The 15,936-nt window shown below is 43.2% G+C and overlaps 2 protein-coding genes across 4 annotated transcripts; both read right to left on the bottom strand.

Annotated features, from left to right (window-relative positions):
- Window positions 1-119: 119 nt before the first annotated feature.
- On the bottom strand, window positions 120-3,679 carry slbp (stem-loop binding protein). 2 transcript variants are annotated; one of them, XM_035744037.1, is made up of 8 exons: window positions 3,405-3,679; window positions 2,494-2,622; window positions 1,936-2,040; window positions 1,790-1,846; window positions 1,446-1,580; window positions 1,207-1,356; window positions 801-912; window positions 120-630 (listed from the first exon to the last, which is right to left on the bottom strand). In XM_035744037.1, the coding sequence occupies exons 1-8, from the start codon at window positions 3,461-3,463 to the stop codon at window positions 562-564; spliced, it is 816 nt and encodes a 271-aa protein (XP_035599930.1). In that variant the 5' UTR covers window positions 3,464-3,679; the 3' UTR covers window positions 120-561. The 2 variants fall into 2 exon arrangements, with proteins under 2 accessions (XP_035599930.1, XP_035599929.1); XM_035744036.1 differs by having other exon boundaries at window positions 1,790-1,852; window positions 3,405-3,677.
- Window positions 3,680-5,163: 1,484 nt separating this feature from the next.
- Window positions 5,164-8,859, bottom strand: tmem129 (transmembrane protein 129, E3 ubiquitin protein ligase). 2 transcript variants are annotated; one of them, XM_035744035.2, is made up of 5 exons: window positions 8,315-8,859; window positions 8,018-8,107; window positions 7,289-7,763; window positions 6,908-7,067; window positions 5,164-6,314 (listed from the first exon to the last, which is right to left on the bottom strand). In XM_035744035.2, the coding sequence occupies exons 1-5, from the start codon at window positions 8,328-8,330 to the stop codon at window positions 6,066-6,068; spliced, it is 990 nt and encodes a 329-aa protein (XP_035599928.1). In that variant the 5' UTR covers window positions 8,331-8,859; the 3' UTR covers window positions 5,164-6,065. The 2 variants fall into 2 exon arrangements, with proteins under 2 accessions (XP_035599928.1, XP_035599927.1); XM_035744034.1 differs by lacking the exon at window positions 8,315-8,859 and having other exon boundaries at window positions 8,018-8,308.
- Between the last annotated feature and the right edge of the window lie 7,077 nt (window positions 8,860-15,936).

Raw genomic sequence — 15,936 nt, 5'->3', positions numbered from 1 at the left:
TCACTAAGTCATAAGCATTAATGTACTATGAAAAACTAGCTAAGAACATATACATTTCGCAGCTACAGCTAGGCAGAACGCTGAGAATGCATATACAGAAAACTGATCATAGAGTAAAATAACCTTGACGCATAACTTCATTTATTTTTTAAAAACTGCCTATAAAAATCTCAATGCCAACATAACCCTTCAAAATATAGTACAACATTGTATTTCAAAACAATTTACACAGGCCTTCCAGATTCTGATATTTCTTTCCAATTGGTCATTTTTACCTACCACATCAGATCTTTTTCAGAGCCTGTCTTTTTTGACTGCCTGTCTAAACAGTCAAATTTACACTCCCAACTACTCACAATACATTTATTTTCTTAACATAAAGTCATTAACAATTATAAAATGCAAGCATCCACAGCACAACATAAGAAAATTTTAACTATATACAACTCAGGTCACTGACTTGAATTTAATCATGAATTTATCCTGGAATTTTAATTAAGCATTCAATAATTTTTTTCCAGCTAGGGTGATCGCCATGGATTGTCTTTCAATGCACAACAGTTAGGCCATGTCAAGATCAACTGATGCATCTATTTTCATCATCTTGCTGGGAGTCCCTTGGCAGGAGTCCTAGAACATTAAAAAAAAAAAAAAAATCAGATTAGTTTTATACTGAAAAAATGCAGCACAAAGTCACTCCAATTGTGTTTGGTAAGAGTCCAACAGTGCTTCCCAAAATGGCTTTTGAACATGGACCAATAGTTGTCTTCAAACATGCCAAGACTGGTTAAAGAACATACCGGTTGAGATGAAGAGGCATTGCTGACTTTAAGAGGCTGTGCGCTCAAGTCTGAATCCAGCTCAGGGAAGTCCAGCTCAATATCCATGACATCATCCAAGTCAACCTCCTCTCTAAATGATACATGAAACAAAGAACAACTGTATTACAAACAAACTTGGTTTGAGTAAGCCATCTGGCACAAAGGTGTCCTCTCATGAAGGATTTTCCCTGAGACTAGGTAGATACATTTTTTCTACAGGATGGCTTTAACATATTTCCCAAATCCAATTTCAGGAGAACAACTTCTGCTTACAATTGAAGGACTATATCAAAGGGAGTATAAAGTTCAATGTCATAAAAACACATACATACATACATTTTCTTTGCTTGATGGTTTTAAATGCCAGGATATTTGAGGGGCTTACATGGCCTGCAGCTCACTGCCTTCCAGGGCTGGGGGATCCCACGCGTGAATCTTCACCTTCCACAGCTTAATCTGCTGGTCCCATGAGCGCCGGCTGTACTTCTTAAACTTGTTGGGAGTCTTAGGATGAACTCCCGGCTGCCTCAAGTGCCTGGCAAAACAATGGAAAACAAATGGGTTAATATTAACTTTGATCTATTAGGGTGGTAGCTGAATGAAAACCAACACTATTTTACTCACTTGGGTACTTCCTTGATGTATCGATCATAGGCGAGTGTGTTCTTCCCGTAGGTGATCTGTTTCTGCCTCCTCATCAGGACTTCCTCGTCCTCCTCCATGACCTCACCGGGGACAGGAGAGTCTCTGGACTCTGAGCTGAAGACAGGAAACAGATTAATGAATGAAATGCAATGAATGGATGTACCCTGAGTGCCAGTCTGTTTGTGCCATCATGCCAACTCCTTGTCACGCACATTGTTTGTTTGGCTTGACAATGAGCGAGCAATGGAGTTGGCAAGAGCACAAAAATCTGGGACCAGGCTCTCATGCAAAACACAGTATGAGACATTCATTTTCAAACATACCTCCCAGAAGAGTTCTTTCGTTCCCTTGGACCAAAATCTGATGTTAGTATCCTTCGCCTGTAACTAAAAGAAACAATACCATAATCAATTGAAAGCTTTTACAAGCACATTTAACTAAAAGGGGAAACTCTGCAGTGACTGCTGACCGCTGCATATCCCGACGAACACTTGAGCGCCTTTCGTCAGTCTCCACTTCACTCCCCCAATCCGCGCATCTTGGAACTGGACCTTCACTTTCAGGAGTGGTAAAACTGAAAGAGCAATGAAATGTACAGTTCAGTTATTATGAGATTCCTCTCCAGAAGATGTCTCAAAACACCTTAAGTTGGAGATGGCTGATGGTGTGAAAAAAACATGAAACACCATACATTTTAATTGTTTATTTTTAACAGCATTATTCAGGGTGACATACATGGGGCACATTTGCATTTAGCAACCATCTGTCAACCAAGCCATTGTTCTCAAACGCTTCCCTCATTTACGTGTCACAGGGCAGTCCACTTAATTTATGGTTGTCAAGGTCTACATCCCAAATTGCTTGTCCCTATAAAGTGCACTATAAAGAAACCATAGGGCTCTGGTCAAAGTAGTGCACAATGTAGGGAATTGGGTGCCATTTGGGACACAAAAAAGGGCTCAACAGAAAATCTACCTAAAATATTGGTTTGATAACTCCCAAGTGAGCAGTCTGAATCGTATCTTACCTAACAGGTCTATGGTTAGCATTCATCTTCAGATCACTGGTACCGGTTGAGTCCAAGTCCCCATTTGATCTCATACTGCCATCAGCTCCCCGTTTCCGGCAGTTGGACCACCTTGAAGGGCCCCTATTCCTAGAAACAATGATATATGGATCAACAATACTGAAAGATCATGCCATTGTCAGGAACATCATTTTTCCGAATAACTTAACATTAAAACAGTACTAAAAATGCCTTGTTCCCTTTGATTTAGTTGATTATTGTCAATCACTACAGACTCAGTGGAGACACTAGTAGGTACACTAGTTGACTATTTATGAGATATTTCAAGCACAGTACAATAGCTGCTTCGGCGCCATAGGATGCATGAGCGCGAAATGTTTTGCTAGTCAACCAACGTTACTATAGCTAGCTCGCAAGCAAGCTAACGTTAGTAGCTAGTTAGATGTTGCATTTTAGCTAGCTACATTTTAAGGTAAATTGGTTGTTATAAAGTTGGCTGGCTAGCTAACGTTAGATAAACAAATTATTTGCACTTTCTATTTAGCTACTGTAACTAGTTAAGGCAAGTTAGCACGCTATTGTTAGCTGATTAGCTATCCAGCAGTAAACTTAGCTAGCTAACACCTGATCAAGATAAAAGTTAGGTGTCTAGCAAACGCTACGTTACTGTTGGTAGCAAAACTAGTCAAGAATGCATAAGCCAGCAATGCAATAAATGCTCACATACTTATAACACGATATGAAACATACATTTAGCTGGAAAAGCGTACCTAGAAACAATTAGCCAGCTAGCTAACCAGACCAGCAACAATTCCGGATTTCGCGGGAGAAGACTAGCGCGAGAGAAAGCGAAAATATATTTTTAAATAGATTTTTGTCGCTAAATTACTTACAAACTCATGACAACTCACCTATTTTCATCTCCGTTATATTCAGCATTGGTGCGTCTGGATTTGTGGCGAAAAGACATTTTTTTCTAAATTTACAGAGGAACGAAGGGCTTGTAAGCTACTTCCCTTAAAGCAGAGCTCTTTTGATTTTGATGTGAACGCGCCAAAGCTAAGGAATGGCGCTTCCCTGACGTCAGTCAACAATTGAAGAATTCATTTCGCATGGCCCGGTGCCCCAGGAGTGTAGAGATATCGGTTAAGGACCAATGGAATTGTCTAATTTCACAACCTCTGCTGTTCCGGGGCACCGTGCCATGTACAAACGAACATGCCCGTTGTTGTCACGTGACAGAAGGGGAGGGATTTGACGCGCTTGTTTACAAAACCACAGATGGAACAGTGGTGGTTTAGTTATAGAGGCATATATTTAGGGAGCTAGGCAAACTTTTAGAATATTATACAAACATACAAAGAGGCGCCCTATACATTCTGTTACATAGCATTGTTTAAATATTCCTCGTGTAATGGTGAGCTAACATGGCTGCCATAGAATGTTGTAGTGTCATGTAACTGCGTCATAATGCTCATTCTAGACAATCCGTTTTATAGCATTTTTACAAATTTTATAATATATTCCCCATGTTCTGTTAAAATGTGCAGCTAACGCCACGTCAATGTGCTATACTAGGAAACTCCATTTCCAAATTTTTAACTGGTAGTAGTTTTATACGTGCTGCGTTCAACAAATCAGCAAGTCGGAAATGTCGCGGCATAACATGTCTAAGAATGTTGAAGTGTCGTTAATACATCATAATGCAGAAACCGCATCGGCCCAACTGTCTGATGCATTCAAGACAACTGGGACCTCTGAAAAAATGGGGTCAAATCATGTCAGTGACCTTATGGTCAGAAAGTTAGAGGTCTACAGAAATGCCAGAGTTTTAGACATGAAACTCCCACTTAATTGGTAATTAGATACTTATGCATACATTTCAGTTTTCTAGATCCGACTACCACGTGAATGCGGAATCATCTTTGCATCTGGGACAGCATGGGCAGCGCCAATGAGTAGAAACAAGTGTTCTGTACGATTGGCTGATCCCTCCTGATGACCCGATTGGACATGACTCCAGCAGGGTCACCAGGAAAGATCAGCCAATGAAGTTGGACGTCTCGCCCTGTTGACTACATTAAAATTGTGGAAGCCCCAATGGCGCTGCCCATGCTGATAACAGCATTTTGTCCGCTAGAGGGCTCTATCATTCTCTTGGTTAAAAATAATTTTCCCAGTTTGAGCTCGTTTGTTGCAACGAATGTTGCCGCGTTCAAAACAACTGGGATTACGGAAATCTGTCACTTCCAACTTCAGTGCGTTCAAGACAACTAGAAACTAAAAAAAAAAAACGAGCAACAACTGAGAAAATTATTTAGAATATTCATCCAAATCGGAAACTCCGGCATCTTTCTAGTACTCCGTCTTTCTGACTTGAATATCCCTGACGTCATGATTTGTCCCCAAGTTCCCAGTGAATGCGCCACTACTGTTGATTGCCACAAAGAGGCGCCCAAGACAGTCATGGTGGATCACTAGGCCCATTGATCAATGAAGTTCAGTAATTTCCTCATCCATTCTCGGTATTGTTAAAAACATGTTATGTGGCAATTCTCACAACAATTCTTAACCTTTTTGTTCCCAGGTCAGGTTAGTTCATTTTCTGTTGACAAATCCTCATCGAAATGTGGTATCAAGCAGTGGACATTCAGCAACAAACAAAACAAATTAGAGGGTAGCTATATTTTAATAAAGGTAACATAATTGTGAAATTAAGTATATGGCAATTTTAAAAACCATGTACCACATCAGTTTTCCCCATGTCATCAACTGACTACTTCATTAATTATATTTTCATAGCCTTACTTGACAAAGTTCCGTAATTGCATAACAGACCGATGAAAGAGTTATCACTCTTTCACACAGAGATGAACAAAATGTTTCCATTACAGCACCCTTGAAAAAGAGACAGTAAAACAGAGTAAAGATATGTTGTGCAACACTGTCCAGAGCCTACTACATTTTGCCCCATTTGAGTCTCATCAGAACGTTCAACTGGAAGATGTTGAAAACCACACAAGGTAATTCAAGGGGCAGACAAACGTTTAGGCGTAAGTGACTCAGCGATATGACGTAGGTGCACAAAGTAAACAGCGTAGTGGGTTGATTTCAACAACAACTACAGGCATTGACTCAAGAGGCTAAACTTCTCAGCTGTTTTGGTTCGTACCTACCACTCTAACAGTGTGACACGAACACGTGCACATGCACAGATACTGTGCGAGTCTTGCATCTCGCTCATCGCAATATCTTCGGTGCTGCTCATGGAAACATCATTTTGCTGAGACTAAATTTAACCTCTACTTAGCAATCTCCCCAGCTTTAAAGTTGATGTTGTAGCCATATTGTGCAGGGAAAAATATTTGATCAAATCAAAATCATGAAGAGCAAAGTTAGAAAAAAACTAGAATATGCCAAGGTTTCCCATAGCAGAGTAATGGCACTAATGATGCAATAGAGACAAGGCACAATTAGAAAAGTAATCACAAGGGCTATCTGATGCACCAAACCACCAGCAGATTCCTATGCATATCTTTAGAATTGACTGAGAGGAAAACTGTATTGAGTGATCAGGGGACAACGCAGACATCCAGGATGCAGAACTTGGCCCTACAAGTGGGGCAAGGCACTCTGTTGCCCAACCAGGTCTCAGGTTTCTGCTGGTCCTGGCGGCTGGCAAACCATTTGCCCATACAGGTGAGACACCACATGGGTCTACAGTAGCACTGCTGGCACTCTCCTTCACCCTCCTCCTGGCATAGCCGTAACAGTTTGGTGTTGGCGGGCACCTGCATGCAACCAATGCAGGACTCCAGCTCCTAAGAACAGAGGCAGAGAAATATTGGGCATGATATTTCTAGTTTCTACTACACTGAGCAGAACACATTTTTTCATGACCATTTATCAAGCATGTTGGGAGAATTAATTTAAAGGTAGACTCAGCAAAATTATGTTGTCACGAGCAACACTATTATTATTATTATTATTATTATTATTAACACTGGAGATTGAGGTGAGCGCTTTGCGCTCACAGTCAAAGGGGGATACCAAGTCAGTTGTACAACAATGCCTTCAACTGAAATGTGTCTTCCACATTTAACCCAACCTCTGAATCAGAGAGGTGTGGGGGGCTGCCTTAATCGACATCCACGTCTTCGACGCCCAAGGAACAGTGGGTTAACTGCCTTGCTCAAGAGCAGAACAACAGATGTTTACCATGTCAGCTCGGGGATACGATCTAGCAACATTTCGGTAACTGGCCCAGCGCCCTAAACACTAGGCTACCACACACAGTATGTGCACAGGTTCACTTCACGCTGTGTCGTTTACTTTCTGCATCATATCGCTGAGTCTACCTTTAATGTTGAATACATTAAATGGTTCACCCATAGACAATATAACATGGGGGCACCTGTCCGCTTGTCAGCTGGTAGACTTGATTCATTTCCACCTGGGATTTGAATGTTTCCAAGAAGAGGTCACTCATAGTCTGGTGAATGACCACGTTGGCAGCGTTCCTGATTGGTGCATGCAGCTTCTCTCGCAGTTCTGCATATTCTGTTGAATTGAGCCTACGCAGGTGCATAATTCAGAACTGAATATTTCACATACATAGTACAACAGCATTATGCATCAGAAAAACTATATTTGCATTAAACAGGTGTTACAATGGGAAATAAATATGGTAGTTCTATTTAAGGTTTTGAAAGGGGTTGGTATTTACGGTTTACTTCTCAAATGAGCTGACAAGACAACAGCAAGCTTAGCCTATAGCTCGTGTTAGCTACTGTACCTTATGTCAAAGGGCTTGACGCTGGGGTTGATGCTAGCGACCCGGAGTGTCAGGATCTGAACAGGAGTGGCTGAGTCAGGGGAGAGCTGGTGTTGCCTTGAGTCTGTGACTGTCAAGTGAGTGTCTTGCTGCAGTGCAATATGTACATAATAGGTAGTGACCTTCATGATCCAGGTGTCAGTGATGAGAACCCTTGCACCAGGGGCACCCGTTGCAAACTTGTCAATGCGGCGAAATTCTGTGTTGACAGAGGAGGCAACTGCCCCCCAGCCAGACTGGGGCAATGCATGGGCTTTAAGGTTCTGCGATATTGGATGATTTCCCCATTTGTGCAGAGACCAGTAGATGACGAGCACCCAGCTAAAGAGCTGAAGAGCCAGTGACAATGTGAAGAAAGCCCTCCAGCCATCACTTATTAAGTGAACATAGGCCAGATACTTTTCTGGGGCAGCTATGCACATTCCCATGTAGTACCCTGTTGGATACGGAACAGAAAGTTTGCTCAAATGTCTATAAACTTGACGTTTGAATGATGTGGCTAGCTACTAGCTAGGCAGAATTATCACAGATAATAGAGACTAGCTATACTATAGTAAAAAACAACAACAATACAATCAGTTAGTATGAATGATCACTTGACAGGACAGTGATCAATGTGGGTATTGCATGTCAATAGCTATTTTTCACTAGGCCCCTGGCAGCTAGTTAGCTGCTAGCTAAGTGACTTACCAAGTGGCAAAGTTGAATGAACTAGTAAAGTGACGCTCGTTCTCCTCACATGATACTGGATGAAACCAATATCTTCACTTCCAAGCCATCCTGAAAACAGATTTTGCACGGTGAAACCAGCTGATCGAAATTCATTTGGTGTGAATACAAAGCAAAACGCTAATACTATGTAGGCTAAAGAAAACGTTACTTCTGGCCGATCCATGTTAACAATGTATTCGTATCTAGTTAAGCTAACTGTCTAGCTAATTTTATTAACACATTAGCTAGCTAGAACTGAATAGGAAAAAAACAGACCAAAAAATGACAACATCCTGTGCCACGACTTTCGCTATCCCCTGCATTTTCAAAATAAAAGTCGGGTGCTGCAGTCCAAACAAGTTATTTCTTCCCTTTAATTTATGGGAATCCCCGTTGAAACCGGATGCAGTTTGATTTCCATCTAAAATGAAGGTCCAATTCACTACTTTGCCCCCTCTGCCCTCGATTTAGATCAAGGGAGCGAGTGACGAATGTAGACTACTTATGGTTGATATCAAATCAAATCAATGACCCACAATTCAATGCAAACGGTAGTTAAGCGTCATACTCCAGTGGCCGCGAAGTGTCACATTTAATCAACGTAACTAGCTTTTAGGAATACTAAAATGTATTGGAATAAACGACCAAACTAAAAAAACTATCTAGCCAGCTATGGGTAACTGTAGCTAGTTGTCTGACACGAGTGCAAGCTAGCTTCGTTAGCTTGCTAGGTACATTCATAGCTTTAAGTTGGTTGTTTTTAAGCTCAACTTCCAAGATTTCCACCAAGGACTTTGCCTCTCTGATCATCACTCTCCCTTGCTCTAAGGGCTCCACAGTGGTGCAGTGGTCTAAGGCACTGCATCTCAGTGCAAGAGGCGTCGCTGCAGTCCCTGGTTTGAATCCAGGCTGCATCACATCCGGCTGTGATTGGGAGTCCCATAGGGCAGCGCACAATTGGCCCGGGGTAGGCTGTCATTGTAAATAAGAATTTGTCCTTAACTGACTTACCTAGTTAAATAAATGTTTCATTTTTTTTAATTGCTTGGGCAAGGGACATTTAAGGTACACTCAAACGTGATGATGTAAAACATTATTCAAGGGCTGAGGGTTTAGCGCTGACAACCATGAGTTTGGACGGCAGCCTGGGTTTCGCAACAAACTTCTTCTGTGCTTTTTATGGCACACTACAAACCAAAAAGCTGTACTGGGTTAAAAAAAATATATATATCACATATGTGATAGGGAAACCTAACTTAATCAACCCAAAATAAAACAAAAAAACAAATTGACAACACAAAAACCCCTACTTCTTCCTTCCTTCAAATCTCCATATCTTTCTTCTCGGGCTCTATGACCTGAGAGGGTGGTACGGCTTTTGACAATACTCCATGCAACTCCTCCGCTGAAAACTCTTTTAGAGCCAGGAACCGTTCCGCCACATCCACAATATCTATTTTCCTGGACTGTCTCTCCACCTTGGGAGTGCCATTAATCAACATAGCTATAAATACCACAAAGTCCACCTGCTTAACCTTGAACATATCTGGGTCCTGCTGTTGAAGTGCAACCCCTGCAGCCTTCAGTGAAGGCCTATCCACCACCATGGACTCTTCAGGAGAACCATTTGAATCCTCAACCCTTTTAACAGGAGCTGCATATGAAATGCTCTGAACAGCCCTGACTTTGGAAACCTCATTCTCTTTCACCCTTGTTGGGCATTCCAAAGACATGGCTTCATGGTTACCACCACAATTGCAACATGTCACATTTTCATCACTTTTAAAACACATGATATGATCTTTTCCTAAACTTGAACATCTCGGTTTCTCCATTCTGCAAACACTTGAAACATATCCAAAAGCTTTACAATGATGGTCTTGGAACATGTTCTGGCTTGGTAGTTTATATATCCCAAATGCACTTGAGTAAGGAGAGACTCCATATTAAAAAACCACAAGAACAGATAGTCTACACTTTTTCTTCATCAACCACATGATTCATCCGACGAGCATCATTCATTCCAGGAATATTTTTCATGACTGCAAGATATTACCCCCTTGAGGGATGCCCTGTTCCGAAGAGGCACACAGGACACATCAAACCGGGTGAGAGGCAACACGCTCCCTCTGATCCGCAGAAGAACAAAAAAATCTAAACAAGCCCGCCTCTCGTGATCCTCACAGCCTTCACTTTACTCAGCACTCTCTCCACCAGTTTGGATATATCAAATGGATTCTTTCGAATTTGTAATCCAATCAGCTGCTTTTTGAATAGTTTGTTCTCAAGTCAATTTCCCAACCACGTTGTGGCGAAATCCTGCACGGAGCCTTCACCGTGCGCTGCCACTTTAAGAGAGCATCAGCAGTAAGGAATGAGGAAATAAAGACAGCTTTTTCAGCTCTTTGGGGAGGAGCTCTTGGTTGGCGCGACAGTTTGATTGTGTGTGCTATGCTGCAGAAATTTGGTTTATTTTCAGCGTATGTAGTTTATAAAGTATTTAACTCAATCATCGGTGTGACAGTTCTAGGTCGTGGTTGTTATCGTTTGGGACTGCGCCGGTTATGGATCGCATGGATTAGTAGCAACATTGTTGCGAAGCTTTGACATACAAACCATCGAACGGTCAGACAGGACACCGATACACCTGATGTAATCATGGTCAGGATTCTTTCATTGTGGAAGGACTCGATGGACTAATGGAGTTGGATAGCACTGACCCTAATTCCCAGGCTTCCGGCTCACCTATAACATCTCCACCTTAACCCTCCCCTCAAACCCTTCCTGTTACCCTGTCCAGAGAGAATGGGAGAGGTGTCTCTGTGATCACTGGACAAATGGAACATCAATGGACACACACCAATCATAGTTTGACAATGCAGGAGAATGCCATTCGCAAATTTAGTGAATGTGCGGAGGCTCATCAAACAGATGTGCAGTGGAGGTTGGATGCTTACCCTCTACCTTCCCTGTCAAATGGAGGAAAACAAATTGTTCAGAGACAGAAATATTTACAAGATTCTCTGAAGCAGGATATTCAAGGAAAACTGCACCGGTTCAAAACACAAATGGAAACTAATCATCATCAAGTCATGATCTTTCTTGAGGAGGAACAAACACAGAGAGCAGAGGAGTCAGCCTCTGTTGTGAAGGGAGTATGTTCTTATCTGAAGGAAGTTATGGAGGACATGAAGAACTCTCTCACAGGGGAACTACGATTTTTGATTGAACAGAGTCAAAAGGACACCGTTAATGAGATGGGGAAAGCACAGAAGGCCACAGACCTTCAAATGGAAGAGCTGCACCAGGAGGTAATACAGTACTTTCCCTTCTGGACAAATCTTCTGCACCTCCCTTAGGTTTTACCTCTGACACTGGCTTGGCCAGTAAGGGAATAGAAACAGGTAGCACTACAAAAGCCCCTCTGAAGATACTGTTAAACAATAGAACTCCCGCTGCCACTGTCATGTCTCCTCTAGAGCGCTCCCTCCCTATAAAACTTATTTTCCCCACTTTTGGCAGCCCAGAAGATGATGTTGATCCACTGTTTTTCTTATCTAAGTGTAATGATTTTCTTTCTATCCGGCCCCTTACTGACTTGGAGGTTCTTGCCACCCTCCGCAGTGTTCTCTATGGTACAGCAAGAGACTGGTGGGAGATAGCCCGTAAACATGTGTTAACCTGGGAGGAGTTTAAAAAAATATTCCTCTTATCCTTCCTCTCAGAGGACTATGGGGATGAACTGGCAGAACGTGTTCGTAACAGAGTCCAGGGTGAAGCAGAGCCAATACGGGACTTTGCCTTCTCCTATCAAGTTCTATGTAGGAGATGGAAGGCTGACATTACTGAGCAGGAGATGGTAAAACTCCTTCTTAAGAACATGGTTCCCCGCCTTGCTAGTCAACTTCGAGAATGTGTGCAGAACGTGGATGATCTGGTGCGTCTTGGGACTCAGTTTGAGAAGGACTGGAAGAACCACCTTCCCTCATCCCAGTATACCTATAACTCTCCTGGGGCTAAACCATCTCAGATATTTGTACCCAAGATCCAGGACAAAAGTCCAGTTATATGTTGGAGGTGTAAAGTCCAACATCCTCCAGATTCTTGCCCCCTCTATGTCTAGCATCAGGATTCAGGAAAAGCTCAGAAAGGACAGAAGACTGAAAGTCTAGACAGGCATGGTGGCTTGCATACAATTGGGTCAGCTTTAATGCCCACCATGAAGCCTTTAGACAGCACAACTAGCGGTCTTATTCCTATTCTGCAACAACTATTGGTTCCTCTGACTGTTAGGAACTGGAGAGGTCATAATCGACACAGGGGCATCTTACACCCTGATGCAAGAGGCCCTGTGGCAGAACATGGCATTACCTCATGAGGAGCTACGAACATGGGAGGAGGGACCATTGTACTTGGCCAATGGAGAACCTACCACCCCCATGGGCTGGATTGGTATAATAATAAAACTGCATGGTGAGACTATTAACCTTCCTGTGACTATTCTTGCAGATTCAAGCCTTGCATTTGCTGTAGTCCTTGGACTATATTTCCTGTTCTTCAATGGACTGACCATCTCTATGTCCAAACCCTCCTATCGGCTGCACTCGGACTATTCCCATTTCAACCTGGTAATGCACTGATTTCAGGCTGGAGCCTGTTACATTATGCAGAGTCCGGACAAGTTCAAGTCAGAGACAGAGAAAATATAAAGAGACAAAGACAAAAACATGTTCCACCAGTGAAGTCCGAGAACCCAACTATCACCCTGATTACCGCCGTACCCTCCCTTCTATCCTAGAGCAAAAGCAAACCTGATGCTGATTTCTACATCAAACAAGCGGTGGAACAGGCATGTCTGTCGGATGATGAAAGGTGTTAGCTCTCCCAGATGTTGGACATGAACAGTGAGGTCTGTACTCTTACACTCGGCCGTACAACCGTATTCAAACAAAATCTATACCCGGCATGAGGTCCCCATTAAGCAGCGTCCCTACAGGCTGTCCCCTACCAAACTGGCAATTTTCAATGAACAGCTCAAAAGCATGTTGGAGAATGGAATTGTGGAACCTTCTTTTTCCGGATGGGCTTCTCCGGTTGTCCTGATTCCTAAGAAAGATGGTGGATATCGATTCTGTGTGGACTACAGGAAGCCGAATGCCATAACAGAAAGCAATGCTTCCCCTCTACCAAAAATAAATGACATACTGGAATCTCTGGCAGGAGCATCCATCTTTAGTAATCTGGATCTGAACAGTGGCTATTGGCAGCTGTCAATGGATCCCGCTAGTCAGGACAAGACTGCCTTTGTCACCCCTGCTGGTTTGTACTCCTTCAAAGTCATGCCTTTTGGTTTGAATAATGCTCCAGCAACCTTCCAAAGGTTGATGGAGACTGTCCTGGGAGATTTGAGGGGTAGAAATGGTCTTGTGTATCTGGATGACATCATAATCTACTCCTCCTCTGTCGCGGATCATCTGCAAGACATACAGTCCGTCTTCGACAGACTAAAGGCTGCAGGTTTGACCTTGAACTTGAAGTGTTGTTTCTGTCTGCCAGAACTGAAGTTCCTTGGTCATGTGGTTAATGCTTAAGGTATTAAGTTGCAGCCGTGCAGGAATTCCCAATTCCCACATCCCTTCAGCGGTTTCTGGGTATGGCTGGATGGTACCACAGGTTTGTGCCTGACTTCTCAAAGGTCGCCGAACCCCTCAACCACCTTAAGAAGAAAGTTGTGAAATTCCAATGGACCCCTGTACATTTGAAGCACTCAAAAACAGTCTTATTACTTCTCCAGTGCTTGGACATCCTAACCTGAATGTTCATTTCATTGTGTACACGGATGCAAGTCAAACAGGACTTGGAGCAGTCTTGGCTAAACAAACAGGACTTGGAACAGAAGAAGGTCTATCTTATGCAAGTCGCACCCTTAATTCAGCCGAGAGGAATTATTCAACGAATGAAAGGGAGTGCCTCGCTGTGGTCTGGGCTTTGGAGAAATGGAGCTACTACTTGGAGGTGAAGATCTTCACCGTTGTCACAGACCACGCTGCTCTGCAGTGGGTTCTGGCATCAGGCAAGACCAACAGCCGTGTTATTCGCTGATCTATCAGACTGCAGAAGTTTGACTTCATCATTGAGTATCGCAAAGGAAAACTGAACGTTGTACCAGATGCCCTTTCTCGGATTACAGAGACTGCCAATGTTTGTCCTCCCTTGTGCAGTACTTATACTACCGCTAAATGTCTGGATGATTCCTTTCCTCTGGATGATGAGAGTGTACAGAGAGCACAGCAGAAGGATGCTGCCATCATGGCGATTCACAAGAGTCTGTCTGAAGAAGACTCCAAGAGTTGCTTCAATGATAAGTATAGCATAATTCAGGATAAAGTGTATCAAAAAACTCCAAGAGGAGATGGAATACGCAGCACCCATTATCGTGTCTTCATTCCCTCTACATTGAGTGACCAGATAATCCAAGTTTATCATGCTAATCCCATGAGTGGCCATCTTGGAGTTTTTAAGAGTTATCGAAGAATACAAGAGGTGGTTTACTGGCCAGGCATGTGGGTTGATACCCGGAAGTTTGTACAGCAGTGTGAAGTCTGCCAGAAATACAAACCAGACAATGGCAGACCTGCCGGGAAAATGCAGAAGACCGTGGTGAACCATCCAAATTAAATGTTGGGAATTGACCTTATGGGACCTTTTCCTCCCAGCCAGGGGACCCAGAATTAATTTTTATTGGTGGTAGTGGACTACAACACACACTGGGTGGAGTGGTTTCCCCTCCGCAAAGTCACTGCACCAGCCATTGCTCTAATTCTGCGAAGGGAGGCCTTTACCAGATTCGGGATTCCAGACCAAATCCTCTCTGACCGAGGTCCGCAGTTCATATCAGGAATCTACAAAGAGCTCTGTACCTACTGGGGTGTAATTGCCAAGCTGACCACAGCCTACCATCCTCAGACCAACCTGACCGAGAGGGTAAACCGAACCCTGAACGTGATGATTGCTTTATTCGTGGGGGATCAGCACACAAGGTGGGATCAGCATCTTCCGGAATTTCGCTTTGCACTGAACTCTGCCGTGCAGGAGACTTCTGGGGTCACTCCCGCCGAACTCCACCTGGGAAGACCACTAAAAGGTCAGGACAGAGTCTTGCAAAGTTTGAATGTTTCACTTGACTGCCCAGCGTTTGATGCCACATGTCACATCATCTGTCAAAGGTGTCTAAGAAGTTTACTGCCAAGCTAGCTTTGAGATGGAAAGGTCCATACCGTGTAGTGCAGCAGTTGGGACCAGTGAATTACTTGGTCTGTTTGGAGGACATTGGGGAAGATGTCAGGACAGTGCATGTTGTTGACCTAAAGCTACCCTACGGCAGAAGAGCTGGATCGCAGGCAAAAGCAACACCTGCAGGACCTCTTCGTGGATGACTCTAATGATGAGGACTTCCCTGGATTTGTGTAGCAGGAACATGAACAAAGCCTACATCCTCTCTGTTTCTACAGGCTTTGTTTTTTCATGGGGGGAGGAGTGTGGCGAAATCCTGCACGGAGCCTTCACCGTGCGCTGCAACTTTAAGAGAGCATCAGCAGTAAGGAAGGAGGAAATAAAGACAGCTTTTTCAGCTCTTTGGGGAGGAGCTCTTGGTTGGCGCTACAGTTTGATTGTGTGTGCTATGCTGCAGAAATTTGGTTTATTTTCACCGTGTGTAGTTTATAAAGTATTTAACTCAATCATCGGTGTGACAGTTCTAGGTCGTGGTTGTTATCGTTTGGGACCGTGCCGGTTATGGATCGCATGAATTAGTAGCAACATTGTTGCCCAGCTTTGACATACAAACCAACAAACTATCGAAAGGTCAGACAGGACACCGGCACGCCTAAAGACCACAG

Source organism: Oncorhynchus keta, chromosome 30 (assembly GCF_023373465.1).
Source record: "Oncorhynchus keta strain PuntledgeMale-10-30-2019 chromosome 30, Oket_V2, whole genome shotgun sequence".
NCBI classification, from domain to species: domain Eukaryota; kingdom Metazoa; phylum Chordata; class Actinopteri; order Salmoniformes; family Salmonidae; genus Oncorhynchus; species Oncorhynchus keta.
Note: the sequence above shows the minus strand (reverse complement) of the source record. Positions and strands in the feature narration are given on the sequence as shown.